The sequence below is a fragment of the Aspergillus candidus genome (assembly GCF_002847045.1).
Source record: "Aspergillus candidus strain CBS 102.13 unplaced genomic scaffold BDW47scaffold_75, whole genome shotgun sequence".
Classification (NCBI taxonomy): domain Eukaryota; kingdom Fungi; phylum Ascomycota; class Eurotiomycetes; order Eurotiales; family Aspergillaceae; genus Aspergillus; species Aspergillus candidus.
Window position 1 is genome coordinate 88,368 of NW_020194080.1, and position 15,707 is coordinate 104,074.

A 15,707-nucleotide genomic window follows, 5' to 3' on the forward strand; every position below is an offset into this window, starting at 1 on the left:
TCTATCCGATTGAGGCAACCCTCCCGGGTGGGCTCAAACGCTTTCATTTCTTTTCCTTGGCCCTCCCACACCACGAGATGATCTTAATAAGTGATACGTGTAAATGCCGCATCCGCCAAAGAACTATGCCCCGCGTTCGAAAATGCCTCCAAGTGTTGTAGAGTCCATTACTGACAGATTGAGTAGTGGATTTATGAGATCTTTTCACTGATAACCTTGGATATACTCTTAGGCTTGACTAACTACGAGAAGAAGAAAGTAGCTCTCGTGCGTATTCTCGATTTATGTGTATATAGCATTTGTACAGAAAGTTCGTCCCGGTCAGATCGATCGTCAAGGACTGACAGTCCTAGTATATCCTGAATATGGACGAAGAAACATAAATGCAGAAATGAAACGAAACTCTTTAAACCATCAAGACAAATCCAACGCTCGGTTCAGTAACTATCAGCAAGAGACGTTGTTTAAATCAGATAACGCAGGTCTGAGTTCGGATCTGATAAAACCATTTAATTCAACCATGGAAGACGGCTTCAATCTCCGGTGGACGGGAAGAAAGCAAGATTTTACTGAGACTCAATTTCTCTTCCAGCTGAAAATATCTACTGGTAAATAAACTAAACTAAACAGAAACCCCTCCCTTCTTCACGCCTCTCCATGCCCATGAGCAATCAGTTACAAACAAAAATATCCGACATCACCCGGTGCCTCGCTCAGACCCATCTGATAAGATGTCGTATGTTTACTAGTAATTTACCGGTCATTACCCCACCAATATCCGGCTCATGCCATATTCTTGGACTCGGTCAACGAGAGGGGTGTACATGAAAACCATCTACGGAGTACATCCAGACCTATATACCCCGAGTGATTTTGAAGCTGTTATGCTAAGCCATTGTTCTTGACATTCAAATGCTGATCACATACAATACACAGCCCAATCATGCCCACCTGGTTATTATCCATGTCGTAGATTCGTAGTTTGCATTGCCCTAAACCCCACATCCATCCGATTGAGGAGAAGAGACTTAAAAGGGCGAGCATCTGTGGTGATCGATGCTAGGCAATAGCATGCCCCTAACCACGAAAGAGGAAAGGTTTATACAGAGACCATATCCTATATCAACGCATGCATAATATATATCTGTATAACACTGCCCACCCCCCTCTCTTTCCAGCACTCAATGGATTACACCATCAAAGCCTCCCTTCTCGACTTGGACCTCAAATCCAAATACGGCGCCTCCCCAATGCTACACACGCGGTCACCGGCGCGTGCCTCCGCATAATCATACGTGGCGCAGTGCCAAGTTGAGCGATTGTCCCAGATAGCCATGTCGTTCCGGTTCCATTTGAAGCGGACCTGAGCGTCATGGTTTTGGGTCACGAGCTGTCCATTGTCAGTATTAGGTATGTATATGCTGATATAATTGAAAGGACGGATCGACGTACGTTGAACAGGTACTGGAGGAGCATGTCAGATTCATCTTTGGTGACTCCATTGATGCGCTTGGTGAAGCCTTTGTTCACGTATACGGATTTCCAGCCAGTGACAGCTATAGTTAATTAGTCTAGCGTATCATTTCAAGAAACATACAGAGGAACCGGACGGAGAGAAAGCAAGGGAGACATACGGTTTGTCCTAACAACAGGATGCACAGCACTAAGCTCCCCCCCACAATTGAGTGGCGACCCCCTAACACCCACACGCAACGGATTCCCCAATCTTTTCGCCTCATCGTGGAAGAAGCTCGCGTCATGCGTCGCCGTCAGCGTCTCCAGAAACGCAGCCATCCCCGGTGATAGCCGGTCGTACACTTCGTATCCGGAGGCCCAGAGGGTGTCGCCGCCTGTTGGAGGCAGGGTGTGGATCTTGAGCATGGAATAATCGGAAGGCACGCGTTCGAAGCTGATGTCGGTATGCCAGGCTGCTGAGGCGAGGCGGCTGGAGTCGCTGAGTTGGTGGGTTAGTCCGCCGCCGGTCTTTTGCTTCTCGCTGCTGATGACGCTGATTTGGTCGCCTAGTTCGCTGCCTTCTTCTGTGAGGGGGTGGACGTGGAGGGTTGAGGAGGGAGGCTGCTGGTTTGTTTAGTGGGTGTACATTCCGTGAGGTGGGACTGGGCTGTTGGAATAGTGGTCTCATATTTGAAGATAGATGGTGAAGGACTTACGCATCCGGCTGTTGTGGTGAGTTTCTCCGCAAACTCACGCATCTGCTGGGGAGTGATGTCTTGATTGCGCAGGAAGACGACGCCCCGGCTTGATACTGGATATCATATTGGTATGTTTCTCGGGTGGGACTCGTGTTATGAAGAAAAGAAGGACTCTGCTCACTGGTTACAGCAAGGTCTTTGATGATCTGGTCACAGATTTCATCTTTTAAGATTTCCACAATCTGAAGTCCCGAATACTCTCTTCCAATGACTGGAGTTAGATCAGAGTAGGTGTACAGATCGAGATTGCCTGAGTATTCGAGCGGTTGTGAAATGCGTGGGCGAGATTGCTCTGCGCCTCCGATGATGGAACTCGCATCGACAGCTGGCATGGTGAGTGTAGTCTATCCAATAACAATAATATTAGATATTGACGGAGGTTGAGTTGATGGCGTCTCGTGGATTCGTGATATGGGTGTCGCTAGTGTGTATTGATTCTTGAGAGAGCCACGATCTGATAGATATCGAGTATTAAAACACTCCGTATATCCAACATATATTCCCCTGCACACTATACAGTACAGAAAGAAATAGTCCCTTATATCTCGACAAGAAGTATAGAAAAGCGACAAGCCGGTGATCCTCTTATCGTCTATCACACCACACATTGCACTGATAGCCATGTCCTTGAGGCAAGATGCAGCTGCTACTCGCTAATTCCACTCCTCTTCCCCGCTCCCAAGGTTCAGAGGCAGGCTCTTCACGATGATGTGCTTCGTTCTCCGCATTGTGCAATGGATGCATATTCCTCAGATAGGCAGACTTTTTATGAGTATGGCTATCTGGCTCAGGTCATTTATCAACAATGTAAGCCTGGAGCCGGTCCAACGACCACGGTGTCTGCGCAAGGAAAAAAAAAAAAAGAGCACGAACTAGACAAAACTTGTATAAACTTTTCGGTGGCATTCAAGTTCAGTTCTCTCATTACGGGGCGGGGAATAATCCAGTATACCAGAGAAACCATATCCGGTTAGACGATAGCAGGGGTCATGATAGACAGCCAATGTTCGCTCAAGTAGTGATTACGCTAATCTCTCCGCACGACACGCCATTGCTGAGGTATGAGCTGTAACCCCATCTGCCACGGAATCTGCATGACTGTGTAGTGTACTTTGGGATGTCTCGTAGGGACAAGATACCAGCTCCAGAATGGGTGTTTAGTTGACCTGCGTCATAATAAGTCAATAGAAACAGAGTAAAATCAAACCATAGCTGCTCTGGAACTAATGGGTAGAAAGCTTTCAAGATTCATGGGACTTCATGTATTCGAGAGCATATGCAAAGCGCGGGGTAGATTATATGGGACGATGACCCCTCTTGGAAGAAATTACCCAACTATTGACAAGAATCAGTCACTTTGCAAGCTACTTCGAGTATCATTAATTCCCCACCTTCACTAGTCACGACACAACATACCCACCTATAGAGGCCAACTCCTCCGGGTACTCATAGTGGTCCTCATTAAAAAAAAATCGGCCCAAACGCTAAGACGACATTCTCTCCGAATAGCATCCCACCCCTCACTCAAGCTTTCAATGTACTCATGATTGGTACAAGCTAAGCTAGCGGGTCTCAGTGCCATTTGCATAAATTGACCACCTACCCCTCGAGTGCGGGGGAGAAGTTAACGAACTGCGTTGTGAAACCTTCTACATTGTCAGCTTAGATATTCCTAACGAAATGGCGTGGCCGAACAAAAATAAAGATATGCTCTACCGACGAGTAGGTAATTCGGGCCTACATGTATCGGCTATAGGTTTGGGAGGATGGTTAACGTTAGTATCGCCTATTCCTCCTGTTGTTTAAACAGGTGTGCCTGATGTTTGGCTTACCTGTTTTACATGGTTGGTAGTTTTGGAGGTCACGTTGAGAACCGTATGGATTTTTTTTATCCTGGACGACTGAGTTCTGGCGACTGATGGGTATTGCATACTTAGAGACGACATTGGAGTGCATGAAACAGGCATACGACTGTGGGATAAATTTTTTCGACACGGCAGAGAGGTAGATACATGCTGTATGTCATTTTCGCGAACGGATAAAGCTGACTTCTAGAAATCCAGCTATGCAGGCGGACAATCCGAGATTGTCATGGGCCACACTATCAGAAAGCTTGGCTGGAAACGAAGCGATATTGTCATCACCACCAAGGTTCGCAGGGACGCTCAAATATAGTGTTAGCCAGCTATTAACACAACCAGCTCAACTGGGGCCTCGCCAATGGCGAAATCCTCATTAACAACCACGGTCTTTCGCGAAAACACATCATCGAGGGTACGCGGGCATCTCTGGAGCGCCTGCAACTTGAATATGTCGACATCATCTACGCGCACCGCCCGGATCGCCTGACACCGATGGAGGAGACAGTGCGCGCATTCAACCATGTGATTGATAGAGGATGGGCCTTCTACTGGGGAACCTCGGAGTGGTCTGCGGACGAGATCATGGAGGCATGTGGGATCGCAAAGTCACTGGGACTCATTGCGCCCATCGTGGAACAGCCACAGTATAATATGCTCGATCGCGAGAAGGTCGAGGGTCAGTTCCAACGCCTGTATTCGCGGTGTGGCATCGGATTGACGACATTCTCTCCGCTGAAGATGGGCGTTCTAAGCGGCAAGTACAACGACGCAACGGCACAACCACCGCCGGGATCGCGATTCGCCGTGAGTCGGGATGACTATATTGGTAAATTGCGGAGTGAATGGGGCGGTGAACAGTGGGCGGATACAATTCGCAAGATCGTGGGCTTGAAAGAGCTGGCTGACCGGCTGGGGGTGAAATTGTCGCAGCTAGCCCTCGCGTGGTGTCTGAAGAACGAGAACGTCTCGTCAGTGATCACGGGGGCGTCGCGACCGGAGCAGATTGCTGATAATGTGCAAAGTCTGGCATTGCTACCGAAACTGACGCCCGAGGTCATGGCGGAGATTGACCACTTTTTGCTGAACAAGCCCGCACCAGATCCTGCCCGACAGGGTTAACAGAGCGAGGTTCCTGTTAGAACGAACGTCAGATATATTGTCCTTATACGTTGACCTACACCAGGGAGGAGACTTTCCATACTTGCTCTGTAGTCTCACACTCTTGCTTCTTATCCCCACCCTCCTTCGCCTCAGAATTTTCTTCCCCCCCCTTCCCCATCAGCACCCTTGCTCTGGCACAACTCTCACACAGATAACTCATATTCCCCCATTTTTCCCTCCACGCAATGCCAAGCTTCCGGCAAGCCATACACACCACATAGAGTACACCCTGTATATCAATGATAGCACCCCTCCCATACCTCGCCTCCTGCGACTCAGCGCGGGGAGTCAGCCCACACTCGACACAGAAGCGCTTCCTTGCATCGCGACCGCCGCGGCTTCTTCGGCGCTCGAGCATGCGTCGCGCGAACCGGTCCGCCGGGCGCAGTCGTAGACAGCACCGACAAGCGTAAAGATGTCTAAATGTAGCGTAACGGGACTTCTCCGCTTGGAGAAGCTCCTGGTGCGAGAGACGTGGGAGGAGCGAGTTGAAGTAGGAGGATGTCAACTTTAGGTGGGTGTTCCAGGGGAAGGGGAGGTAGTGGAAGATGAGGAGGTGTATCTCTGGGGGTAGGCTCATGAACTGTGGAGATGATTGACTAGATGCTGCCGTCAGGTCTGCCATAGCACTGCAAGTTCAGGAGCTCTAGGCTGTTGCGCAACTTGGGATGGATGAATGAGTGCGGGGATATGCGGAGATATGATACGAGCACTGTGCATATCGAGTTGTGCAACATTATATAATTATGCATCCAATATGCTGTTTGTATTGTTTGAGACTGCTGGGTCGTTCATCTATTTTTACCTCTTCCTCTCTTGCCCAGACCTGCACGCCCTAGAATAGATCAAAAGCTTGAAGTGGACCCATTGGCCTGTCATCTCCATTGACAATGGCCCGGTCAGGTCTGAGCGTCGTGTTGAATCAAACTAACAGTGAAGGCCAAGTTTACGCATGCTGGATATGACGTCTATTCCCCACCACCGCCGCCTCACAGTCCTCCGCAGACACGACATGAAACGAATACCCATGTGGAAAAAGCAAGCTGGATAAAACCGCAGGAGAGAACATGATACGACAGTTCCAGAATTATATCAACGGCTGACAAGGAGCCATCCCCGCCGAATTAGTCATGCTCGTATAACACCCACATCCACCTCCCCGCATCCCTCGACAAGACCAGACCAAACGACCTGCACACCCACCATGTCCCCCACGCAAGAAGACGACCACGAAAGCGCCGACCTCGCCACCCTCCTCACAACCGACATCCGCACGGTACTTCCTCCGCAACCAACAGGAACCATCCTCTCTCAGCGCCCGTTCGTCTCCATCCCTGGCCTCTTCAACCTCCGCGACCTCAGCACGCCCCAAGATGACGGCCCCCCCGCAATCCGCCGGGGCTTCATCTACCGCTCTGGAGCTTTGACACACATCACGCCGGCGGGTAAAGCCGCCCTTGTCGATACCCTCCACCTAGGCACGATCTTCGACCTGCGTCGGCCGGAGGAGCGCGCGCGCGCACCCAGCCCCGACATCCCTGGCGTCGAGACAATATGGACCCCGTACGCGTTCACGCCCATGCCGGTTAATCCGCGCGACTTTGCAGGACCGGACGGGGGCGTCTCCGGGTTTGTCAAGATGTATCTGGGGGTGCTGGAGTGCGCTGAGCCCGCGTTCCAGGCGGTGTTTCAGCAGATACGGGACCATCCGGAGCGGCCTATTCTATTTCATTGTTCAGGTTTGTCATTCTCCACACACTTATCAACGAACTCCGTCGCATCCGCGAAGAATGAAAGCGAGTGTATAGTAGGTACTGACTCAGGTTAGCCGGAAAGGACCGCACAGGTGTCATCGCCGCCCTTATTGAAAAACTCGCTGGCTACTCCGACGACGCCATTGTGCACGACTACCTCCTCACGCGGATCGGGGTCGAGCCTGCGCGCCCGGCACTGTTGGGGTTCCTGCGGGGACAGGTCGGGGCACCCGTGCCGGAGGAGATGCCGGGGTTGGTGGAGCTGTGCGGTGTGCAGGCGGCGGCGATGAGGGGGTTCCTGAAGGCGCTGGACGGGATGTTCGAAGGGGGTGTTATCGGGTATTTGACTATTCGATTGGGGTTTTCAGATGAGGATGTGGAGGTCATACGGGGGAATCTAGCTCCTTCTAAGGATCAAGCTTCAAACCCTGCTGGATAGTATAGCCCGCGAGCGCAGCATACAACCAAAGACCAAGACAGTATAATCTACAATCAAAAAACGACGAAGACCAAGACAAACAGCCAAGAATTTACCCAGCTAACCAGCTAACCAGCTAAATAAATGAGAAAGAGAAACTAAACAGGGACTTCCCTCTTCTCCACATACTGCAGCACCCCAAACGCCTCCTTAACACCCTGCGTCTCCACAACCCTCTTATACCAAGCCATCACCTTGGGGTACTTCTCCCTAATCTCCCTATCAATAGCAGTCGAGAACCCCCAAACCAGGGCACTCGCAACCGTAATATCCGCCAGACTGACCTTCTCCCCACCAGCCAACCACTCCTGCCCCTCAAGCGTCTTCTCCAACGTACGGAACGCCCTCTCAATCTTCCCAACAGCCGCCTCCTCCACAGCGGCATCAAAAGCGCGATACTTCAGCCGCGGCAACACAAGATCCACAACAGGGTTCTGGACGTCCCCATCCGCAAAGCAGATCCACTGTCTGACGAGCGCGCGGCGCAGCGGCGTCTCGCCGAGCAGCTGGGGTGCGGCGGGCCCGCTGTCGGCGATGTACTGCGTGATGGCGTCGGACTCGAAGAGGGTGACCTTTCCGTCGGCGGATTCGAAGGCGGGGACTTTGCCGTGGGGGAATTTGGCGAGGAAGGCGGGGGATTGGTTGGTTTCGCGCATGACGAAGTCGGGGGCGTAGGGGACGGAGAGGTTGTTGATGTTTGCAGCTGCTTGGGCCTTTTATCTGTGTTAGCATTGTTCTATTTTTCTGTTTCTTGCCTAACGGCTTTTTCTGTAAGGTGTATGCGTGTGTGTGTGTGTGTGTGTGTGTGTGTGTGTGTGTGTGTGTTTCAAGTCGTGGTGGGGAGGAGATGAAGGGTAAATCATGATCTCGGGATATCAAGTAGGACTAGGAAGAGGAGTAAGTACCTTCATAACCCTGGGGTTATTAGCATAGCTCCAGATCTGACCAAACGGAGTGGGAGCCATTGTGTAGTATGAGGTGGTATGATAGAAACTAAAATAAAGATCTGTTGATATGGTAGTAAGGTGTGTGGAGTTCCAAACAAAACAACGACGAAAGAGGGGTTTATATAGATCTCAGCAGGATCTCAAATACCCAGTAAGGAAAGGTCATCTAAATGACAGCTCAGCTAGTTCCCTCAACTATCGCGGATTACAAATTGGCTACATACCTTCATTACCCACTATAACTAACTAGGTACTGTGTACACACCCAGTTAGGGGTGGTGCATGATTTTTAAGTGGATGACAAATACAGCGGGGTTGTTGACAACCCAATCCACTCCAAACAAAGAGCAAGAGAGTCATCGAATGTCGTCGAATGTTTCACTAGCACGTAAACAGTGGGTAGAGTGGAGAGCTTGTAGTTGACTGGTGCTTATGGGCCGTGTTTGGTCCGTTACTGCGGGGTTATTGTTGGGACTGTTTACTCTACGCCGTAGATAGCAGCTACGGATTCTCTAGAGGTTGGATTGTGAGAGATATAAGGTATCTATAATATCTATAAGTTGATGGATAGCTTTATATAAAGTATAAATGCAATCATCATGCAGGGTCCATTGCTATACGCCGTAGATCTTACCACATGCCAGGATATTATGGTGTCATCTATGTTGGGATACGCCACAGACTGAAATGCTCTATAGATGATAACCCTAGTAAGGAAAAACAAGAAGGAAAGGAGAATAAGAAGGAAGACTAATGTAAATAAAAATAATAATGATAATTCAGGCTATGCATATCCAAGTCATGTACACGCTTACAACGATTGTTTACAACCTAGTCTTGCTGATCTGCTTGTCCAACGACTTGGCCAACTTCTGACTCGCCCAGTCCGCAATCCCCATGTTGGTCACCATCGGGTTCACTCCGCTAGCGCTCGGGAACACCGACGCGTCCATCACGTACAGCCCCCTAGTCCCCCACACCTGACACTCCGGGTCCACCACGCTGCTGCGCACCGACGACCCCATGCGGCACGTGCCCATCTGGTGCGCACTCGCGAACATGGTGCGCTCTGGGTCGCACGGCGTCTTGCGACGCAGCTCCGAGATCCACGCCTGCAGCGCCGCGTTGTTGGTGCCTTCGGCGGCATTCGTGTTGGCCGCGTCCGGTCGCACGAACGGCGGCATGTCGCGGTACGACGTGCGGAACTCCTTGGCTCCCGCGATGTAGGCTACCTTCGCCGCCGTCACAATCCCCTCCACGATGTGCTTGCGGTCAAAGGCCGACGGGGTGTAGTCGATGCGCAATCGTCCGTCCACCGGGTCCGGGTACACCCGACCGGTGTCGCGGTCCTTGGTGAGCGTGATGAAGCCCGCCATGTGCGACAACTTGGCCGTCCACATCTTCCAATCCAGGCCGTCGCGCCACGTGAACGCAGGGAGGAACGCCGGTGGCAACATGGTCAGGCATTCGACCTTGACACCGTGCCCGTGCCCGTCAAGGTCCTCAAACTCGTCGATCACGGTGGTCAGCGCGGCCCCTTCCCACGGACGGGTCTCTTCGTCAAAGACGGCTCCCCCAATGACAACTACACAAATCAGTAACGGTATTTTCTGGGAAGAGGAGGGGAGAGAGGTGCTTACCAGGATGCAAATGGAGATTCCGGCCAACCTGCGGGTTCTTGATTCCACTGCGCAGCAGAAGCAGGGGACTCTGCAACGTCCCGCACGAAACGACCACTTTCTTCGATTTGATGATGACCTTGCGTTTGATGGCAGTCGGCCCAGACTGACCGCACCACGCGTCTCGCGACGTCCACGTGCCCTCGACGCCAGATGCCACGCGGCCGGCCTTAGTGTTGGTGAAAAGGACCCGGTCGACATGGAATCCCTCAATGAATTGCGCACCGGCCTTGGACGCATCCGCGAGGTACGTCTCAGTGGGGCCTTGCTTTTCAGCAGAGCGGCAGCCCATCGTGCAGTGGCCGCAGTAATGCTCGTGCGTCCCCGTGTTCTGCGGCACCGCGCTGGCCGAGTATCCCAGTTTCCGGGCGCCTTCCAGGAGCACCCGGTTCTGGTGGTTGTGACGAGTGTATTCCGAACTGGCACCGATCCGTTCGCACACGCGGTCCAAGCTGTTTTGGAACTCCATCGAGGTAAAGAAGGGCAGGCCACCGTCGGCCCACTCCTGGCGCACATATCCCTGGGTCTGGAGGGACGCCGACCAGTTGACGGTGCCACCGCCGCCCCAGACAGATCCAGCGAACACGCCCATAGTGCCATCGTCCGTCGTCACCGCCCCCGAGCCCTCGAACATACTGACGAAGCCTTGGTCAAAACTCATGGGGAAGTCGCGCGAGGAGTACTGGTAGGCCTTTTCGACGACAATCACCTTGTGGCCCGCCTCCGCAAGATTTTTGGCCGCCACGCCGCCGCCGCAGCCACTGCCGACGACCACCACGTCGGTTTCAATGATCTCGGGGCGATCACCACCGGGGAACCCAAGGAATTCATAGGGATGACTGTCCCGTGGTTGCCCATGGGCAGGAATCTGGGGAAACCCGATGACCTGCAACGCCGTAGGGCTGGTGACGATCCACGTCCGCCTGGAGATGGCGGACAGGGCGCGGAAGACGGCGCGAAGGGGCTTTAACCGGGACGTTTCCCATCCGCGGAAGACATTCTCGCGGACTTCGAATGGTTGGTTCTGGAACGGCGTCATGGACCCAGTCAGGAGCAGGGAACCGGCTTTGGTACTATAACACTGTTAGCTTCACACATCATCCAATCGGGGACGCCCAAACACGACGTACTTGAGGACATTCAGGATAAGACTGATCCCGTTTCGGCCCTCTTGGTGGACATAGGTCGTGAACAGACGCTGGATATTCTCGCGAAAGGCGGCGTTTGTCGACACATCTTCTGCCAAATACTGGGCGGCGATGACGCCGGCATCCGGGTCGTGAATTTTAGCAGTCAATGAAGAAAGGGCCTGGTCATAGACGGCCTTGGACACCTGTTTATCGGACGAGGATCTCGACCCTCCCCTGCTGCGGATTTTGGGGACGACCGTGCTGGCGATCGACAGGAGGGTTGTCCATTGCAGCTCGGAGAACAACTGCTCCTGGGAGACGGGGGGGATTGACACTGGCAAGGGAGTGTACGGGATGGTCTGGTCAGCCATGACGCCAGGCTATCTCAAGACAGACACAGGCAGGATGAATTCGGATATCGCAAGGATCCTGCGTGGATGACAGAGGGTCCTCAAACGTGACACGAGGGTGGATAGGATAAGAATGGGTAGTTGATTGGAAAGGACAGTTGAATAAGAGAAAAAAGAAGATAAAGGTGGTGATGAAGCTCGACCGGTAGTATGATAGTTAAGGTCAAGGAAGCGAGTGGGTGAAAAAGAGAAAGTGAATGCAATTGTCCGGCGACCCAGATGGGAAATAATGTACTTGACAGGTAGTAGCGCCTTCCTTCTCCACGTTGAGCAGCTGGTGGGTGCCCAGAGCAGTAGAGCTTGCGAGCGGACTTGGCGTAGCAGGTGAACCAATGGCGACGCGATGTGGGGGGGGATTCTCGAGCTTTGTCTCTCACAAACTTCTCAGCCTGCAATAGAATAATAAGAGAGAACCAATGGCCTGATCTTTCTGTCGCAGCCAACCTGGGGATCCCGCGGGGAAGAAACGGAGGGGAAAGCCGAGGCTGCGGACATTTGTTGGGGATGAACTGATTTCGGGGGGTGTGTTCCAAAAACTAAGGAAATAACCAGGGACGCGGCAAGGGTAGGTGGTGGGTCAGCGAGGGCTTCATTCATGGTGGTGGCCTCGTTCATTGGGTGGTCCCGTCACGATCGTCCATCCAGTGGACTAATGAAGGATTTGTATGCGGGGAAATCAGCCAAGCTTCACGTGGAGATGATACTGAAGCGGAGAGTGAGCAGCATCATGCCATGTCATGTGAAAGGGTAACTCGAGGCGATAGATGAACTATGCGGTGCGACATCCTGACACTAACAAGGATTCGTGGTTTCTGCTCTCAATTCCGGGGATCTACCAAGCTTGACCCCACAGTCTTTGGAGGATCGACTGCAGTCGTTCTCTAAAAGAAGATAAGTAGGTGTCCATAACCTGAACATCCACCAAAGGAAGAGTTGTGGGGGAGAGGACAGACAGACTGTCATAGGAAGCGAGCTGTCATGCATAATGCATGCCAAGCTTTCGAGAATCCAACATAATTCGGCCCAATGCCGGGGTGGATTCGGAATGTGGGCGATTGATGCAGCATTCCAGTTTCAAGCTGCTTCTTTGTGGTCACTAAGCACTAAGTAACCCCGAGCATTTCATGACTGGGATATTATATCCAACAAACCGGTCACTATCCTGGGGTATGGCAGAGGCAGATGTAAACATCATGCAGACAAGGATGGATGGAGGCAAGAAGAAGGGAAAGCGAAGAGAATAAAGGAGAGAGATATGGGAATGAGGAGAGAAATAAAGACAAGAATTGGATAAACACAGCAATACGCTCAAAGAGTACAAAGGTCAGGTGATACCACCACCTGCGTTACCGCCAGATCCTTAATGTGACCTCTACACATCCACTATCACGCGGATAGTAGATCTATTAGACATCACCTCCTATCGCGATGCAGCCTATCGCTACTAAGCGACACACAGTGAGTACCTGCCTAGTGTCGTCCAGTGGGATCCTCCCTCTTTCAAACTCAACCGTCGTTGTAGGTTGAGCGACATCAGATTGATATCATCATGCTATACAACATATTGAACTCAAGCTAAGCGACCGTATGCTCCAACAGCGCCAACAGCCTACAGGTGCGATTTGTGAACTTACCTAGCAATGTATATTATAGAGAAGGCGTCCCTCAATAAAACAAGTCAATACGACTACAACTACAGTAACAAAATATGTAATGTTAGGATATAGATAGATTAATCGTATATCAACTATCAATTCCTCCCAAATCAATCGATCAGACCAACTCCTCTATAACCGAAAACCCAACATGCCAACTAACGTAAAAAAATATCAACGCCGATCTCAAAAAAAAAAAAAAACAGCAGAAACGAAGGCTCGAAATGGCAGAAGATCGCCGAACGATGAAGAGAAAATGACGGGGTATCCTGAGTATCAAGGAAAAGCAACGAAAGAAATATCCCCCCGTCTCTATGACGATCGCGTGATGACATTAGTGGGTTGGGAGTGACCCGTGTAGAGAAAAAAAAAAAAAATGGTAGCACTCCAAAACAGTCAAGCAAACAAGACAGGGCTCCAACACGGAATCACTGAACGAAGGAAAAAAAAAAAGAGGCATCAAGTCGAGAAAGAGAAAAAAGGCGAGTGTTATTCTAGAACGGGCGTGGGTAGAAAAGTAAGTCCGCAGCGAGCGCAATGTCCAATGGAACGGCGGACGTGGTATCGTATCGTAAGAGGTAAATCAGGCGTGGGGTTCGTAAGGCAAATTAAAAGGTACTCCAGTTCCAGCCGCGCGGAACGCTTGCGGCCATCTCGTTGGGATTGGGTCCCAGCATCGCGGCCAGTTTGGCTCGAGGGCCCTCGACCGGCGAGGATTCCTGAGTCTCGGAGGGGTCACGGTCGGAGCCAGAGCTGGAGGACTGCTCGTCAATCGCGCCTTGAATCTTATTCAGGCGGTCGGAGCGAGACTCTTCCCAGCGCTGGAAGGCGTGCCAACAAAGGTCGCATGCCCGCGACGGCACCCCGTCGGGGTGGAAGCGGGCGGACTGGTCGAGGGGGACGTGAAAGGGGGTGTGGGAGGAGCAAAAGACATGCCCACAGTGGCGGCAGTGATGCCGGCGAAGGAAGATTCCAAAGGAGGAGCGGCAGGTGGGGGAGTCGCAGTTGGGGGAAGCTGCATCAGCCTGTCACATGTCGTTAGCATCACGTTTTCAATTGTATTCTGATACAATCAGAGGTGTAGCAAGCACGCCATTCGTCGTGATCGACCGACTGGTGCGACATCTCGAGGCATGCTCACGCCATCCAATGGGATATATAAGGATCCCGACCCCGGGATCATGCACAACAAAAGGAGAGGAAGAAAAGGGGGAGAGGATGCTCACCTTCCAATGATCCCGCGTGGGAAGACCGGTCACCTGGCCCAGATGTTCATGTCGCATCCACTCGTTCTCAGCCAGTCTACTCACTCCTCCGCTGGTGGTGCTGTCCATGGTGGAGCGGCGGCTACTGACAGTCTGCTCCTCTCCATCGTTCAAGCTGTCAAGGGAGCCATGGACACTGCGTGGAGGTGTTGGGGGTGAATGCTTCTGCGGGCGCTCTGTCGGGCGCAAGGCCGCGGGAACATACAAGGGGGCCTTGGGCGGGCGCAATTGACGGTTATTGAGCGGGAGATATTGTTGCCGCGGAGACGTCGGTGAGTTGTTGGAGGGAGTGGCGGTGGCCGAATTCACAGGGGAAGGTTGGCCGTAGACGGAGAATTGGTTGCCGGAAGGGGTGGGAGAGGTAGTAGTAGCGGTGACGACATGAGTAGCCATGGTGGATGGTCGGTGTTGAAGTGGCAAGTAGGGATGGGGAGAAGGGAACAAGAGGTGTAATGAAAAAGATCGCAAGATCTCGAGTCGAGCGAGCCAAGGAAGAATTCGGTTCTTATCGAGGGATAATGTTGGAATTAAATTAAAGGAGGTGAGGCGAAGAGGAGCAAAGCGGACGAAACCAGGTAAGCATCGCTCAGAAGGATAGGCGGTAGATAGAGTGGGACAGTTCGATGACGAGCACACGGGAGTGAACCACCAAAGAGGACAATAAAAGGAAGGCGATGATTGAGGAAGACGCAATTGAGTAGAAGTATCAAGAAGAAGATATTGAGAGAATATTGCGAGGAGAATATATCCTTAAGAACCGAAGGGATGGAACTCGGGAATGAGGAAGAACGTGGTATCCGGTAGTTGGAATCTGGGAACCAGAATATGGGGAAAGCAGAGGACAGTCGAAGTAGTAGAGTTGAGAGTATAGAGAGTACAGAGAGTACAGAGAGTACAGAGAGTACAGAGAGTACAGAGAGTACAGAGAGTACAGAGAGTACAGAGAGTACAGAGAGTACAACTGACAACACCGTTGCAGTGGACGAGAGGGAGGATAAGATAGCGCGGGGACGAGCGGACTAAGTATGGCGGTCGACGTTGCAGGCCAAGAGCGAGAAGCAAAACGGCGGGAAGTGACGGGCGTTCGAATTTGCCATGCGCCAGTGGGGGGGCGGGGATACTAGAAATAATCAAAATCAAAATAATGATATAT

General features: G+C 51.8%; 6 protein-coding genes across 6 annotated transcripts; 2 read left to right on the forward strand and 4 right to left on the reverse strand.

The window, feature by feature from the left end:
• Positions 1 to 1,189: 1,189 nt before the first annotated feature.
• On the reverse strand, positions 1,190 to 2,545 carry BDW47DRAFT_134711 (TauD/TfdA dioxygenase family protein; the record flags this gene model as incomplete). Its single annotated transcript, XM_024818149.1, has 5 exons — positions 1,190 to 1,390; positions 1,453 to 1,556; positions 1,635 to 2,076; positions 2,172 to 2,266; positions 2,335 to 2,545. 5 exons carry the CDS (start codon positions 2,543 to 2,545, stop codon positions 1,190 to 1,192), a joined length of 1,053 nt encoding a protein of 350 aa, XP_024667927.1.
• Positions 2,546 to 3,719: 1,174 nt separating this feature from the next.
• BDW47DRAFT_113189 (putative voltage-gated K+ channel beta subunit (KCNAB)) lies at positions 3,720 to 5,302 on the forward strand. Its single transcript, XM_024814344.1, has 6 exons — positions 3,720 to 3,988; positions 4,066 to 4,088; positions 4,151 to 4,217; positions 4,277 to 4,364; positions 4,415 to 5,206; positions 5,276 to 5,302. Exons 1-5 carry the CDS (start codon positions 3,894 to 3,896, stop codon positions 5,192 to 5,194), a joined length of 1,053 nt encoding a protein of 350 aa, XP_024667928.1. The 5' UTR covers positions 3,720 to 3,893; the 3' UTR covers positions 5,195 to 5,206; positions 5,276 to 5,302.
• Positions 5,303 to 6,108: 806 nt separating this feature from the next.
• Positions 6,109 to 7,455, forward strand: BDW47DRAFT_113192 (tyrosine-protein phosphatase). Its single transcript, XM_024814345.1, has 2 exons — positions 6,109 to 6,975; positions 7,065 to 7,455. Exons 1-2 carry the CDS (start codon positions 6,441 to 6,443, stop codon positions 7,427 to 7,429), a joined length of 900 nt encoding a protein of 299 aa, XP_024667929.1. The 5' UTR covers positions 6,109 to 6,440; the 3' UTR covers positions 7,430 to 7,455.
• Position 7,456: 1 nt separating this feature from the next.
• Positions 7,457 to 8,548, reverse strand: BDW47DRAFT_113193 (glutathione S-transferase family protein). Its single transcript, XM_024814346.1, has 2 exons — positions 8,374 to 8,548; positions 7,457 to 8,181 (listed from the first exon to the last, which is right to left on the reverse strand). The coding sequence occupies exons 1-2, from the start codon at positions 8,431 to 8,433 to the stop codon at positions 7,567 to 7,569; spliced, it is 675 nt and encodes a 224-aa protein (XP_024667930.1). The 5' UTR covers positions 8,434 to 8,548; the 3' UTR covers positions 7,457 to 7,566.
• A 665-nt stretch (positions 8,549 to 9,213) lies between these two features.
• Positions 9,214 to 11,806, reverse strand: BDW47DRAFT_85836 (long-chain fatty alcohol dehydrogenase). The gene is made up of 3 exons (XM_024820062.1): positions 11,225 to 11,806; positions 10,056 to 11,167; positions 9,214 to 10,000 (listed from the first exon to the last, which is right to left on the reverse strand). The coding sequence occupies exons 1-3, from the start codon at positions 11,593 to 11,595 to the stop codon at positions 9,240 to 9,242; spliced, it is 2,244 nt and encodes a 747-aa protein (XP_024667931.1). The 5' UTR covers positions 11,596 to 11,806; the 3' UTR covers positions 9,214 to 9,239.
• A 1,679-nt stretch (positions 11,807 to 13,485) lies between these two features.
• On the reverse strand, positions 13,486 to 15,514 carry BDW47DRAFT_113197 (FYVE zinc finger domain-containing protein). Its single transcript, XM_024814347.1, has 2 exons — positions 14,516 to 15,514; positions 13,486 to 14,314 (listed from the first exon to the last, which is right to left on the reverse strand). Exons 1-2 carry the CDS (start codon positions 14,945 to 14,947, stop codon positions 13,898 to 13,900), a joined length of 849 nt encoding a protein of 282 aa, XP_024667932.1. The 5' UTR covers positions 14,948 to 15,514; the 3' UTR covers positions 13,486 to 13,897.
• Between the last annotated feature and the right edge of the window lie 193 nt (positions 15,515 to 15,707).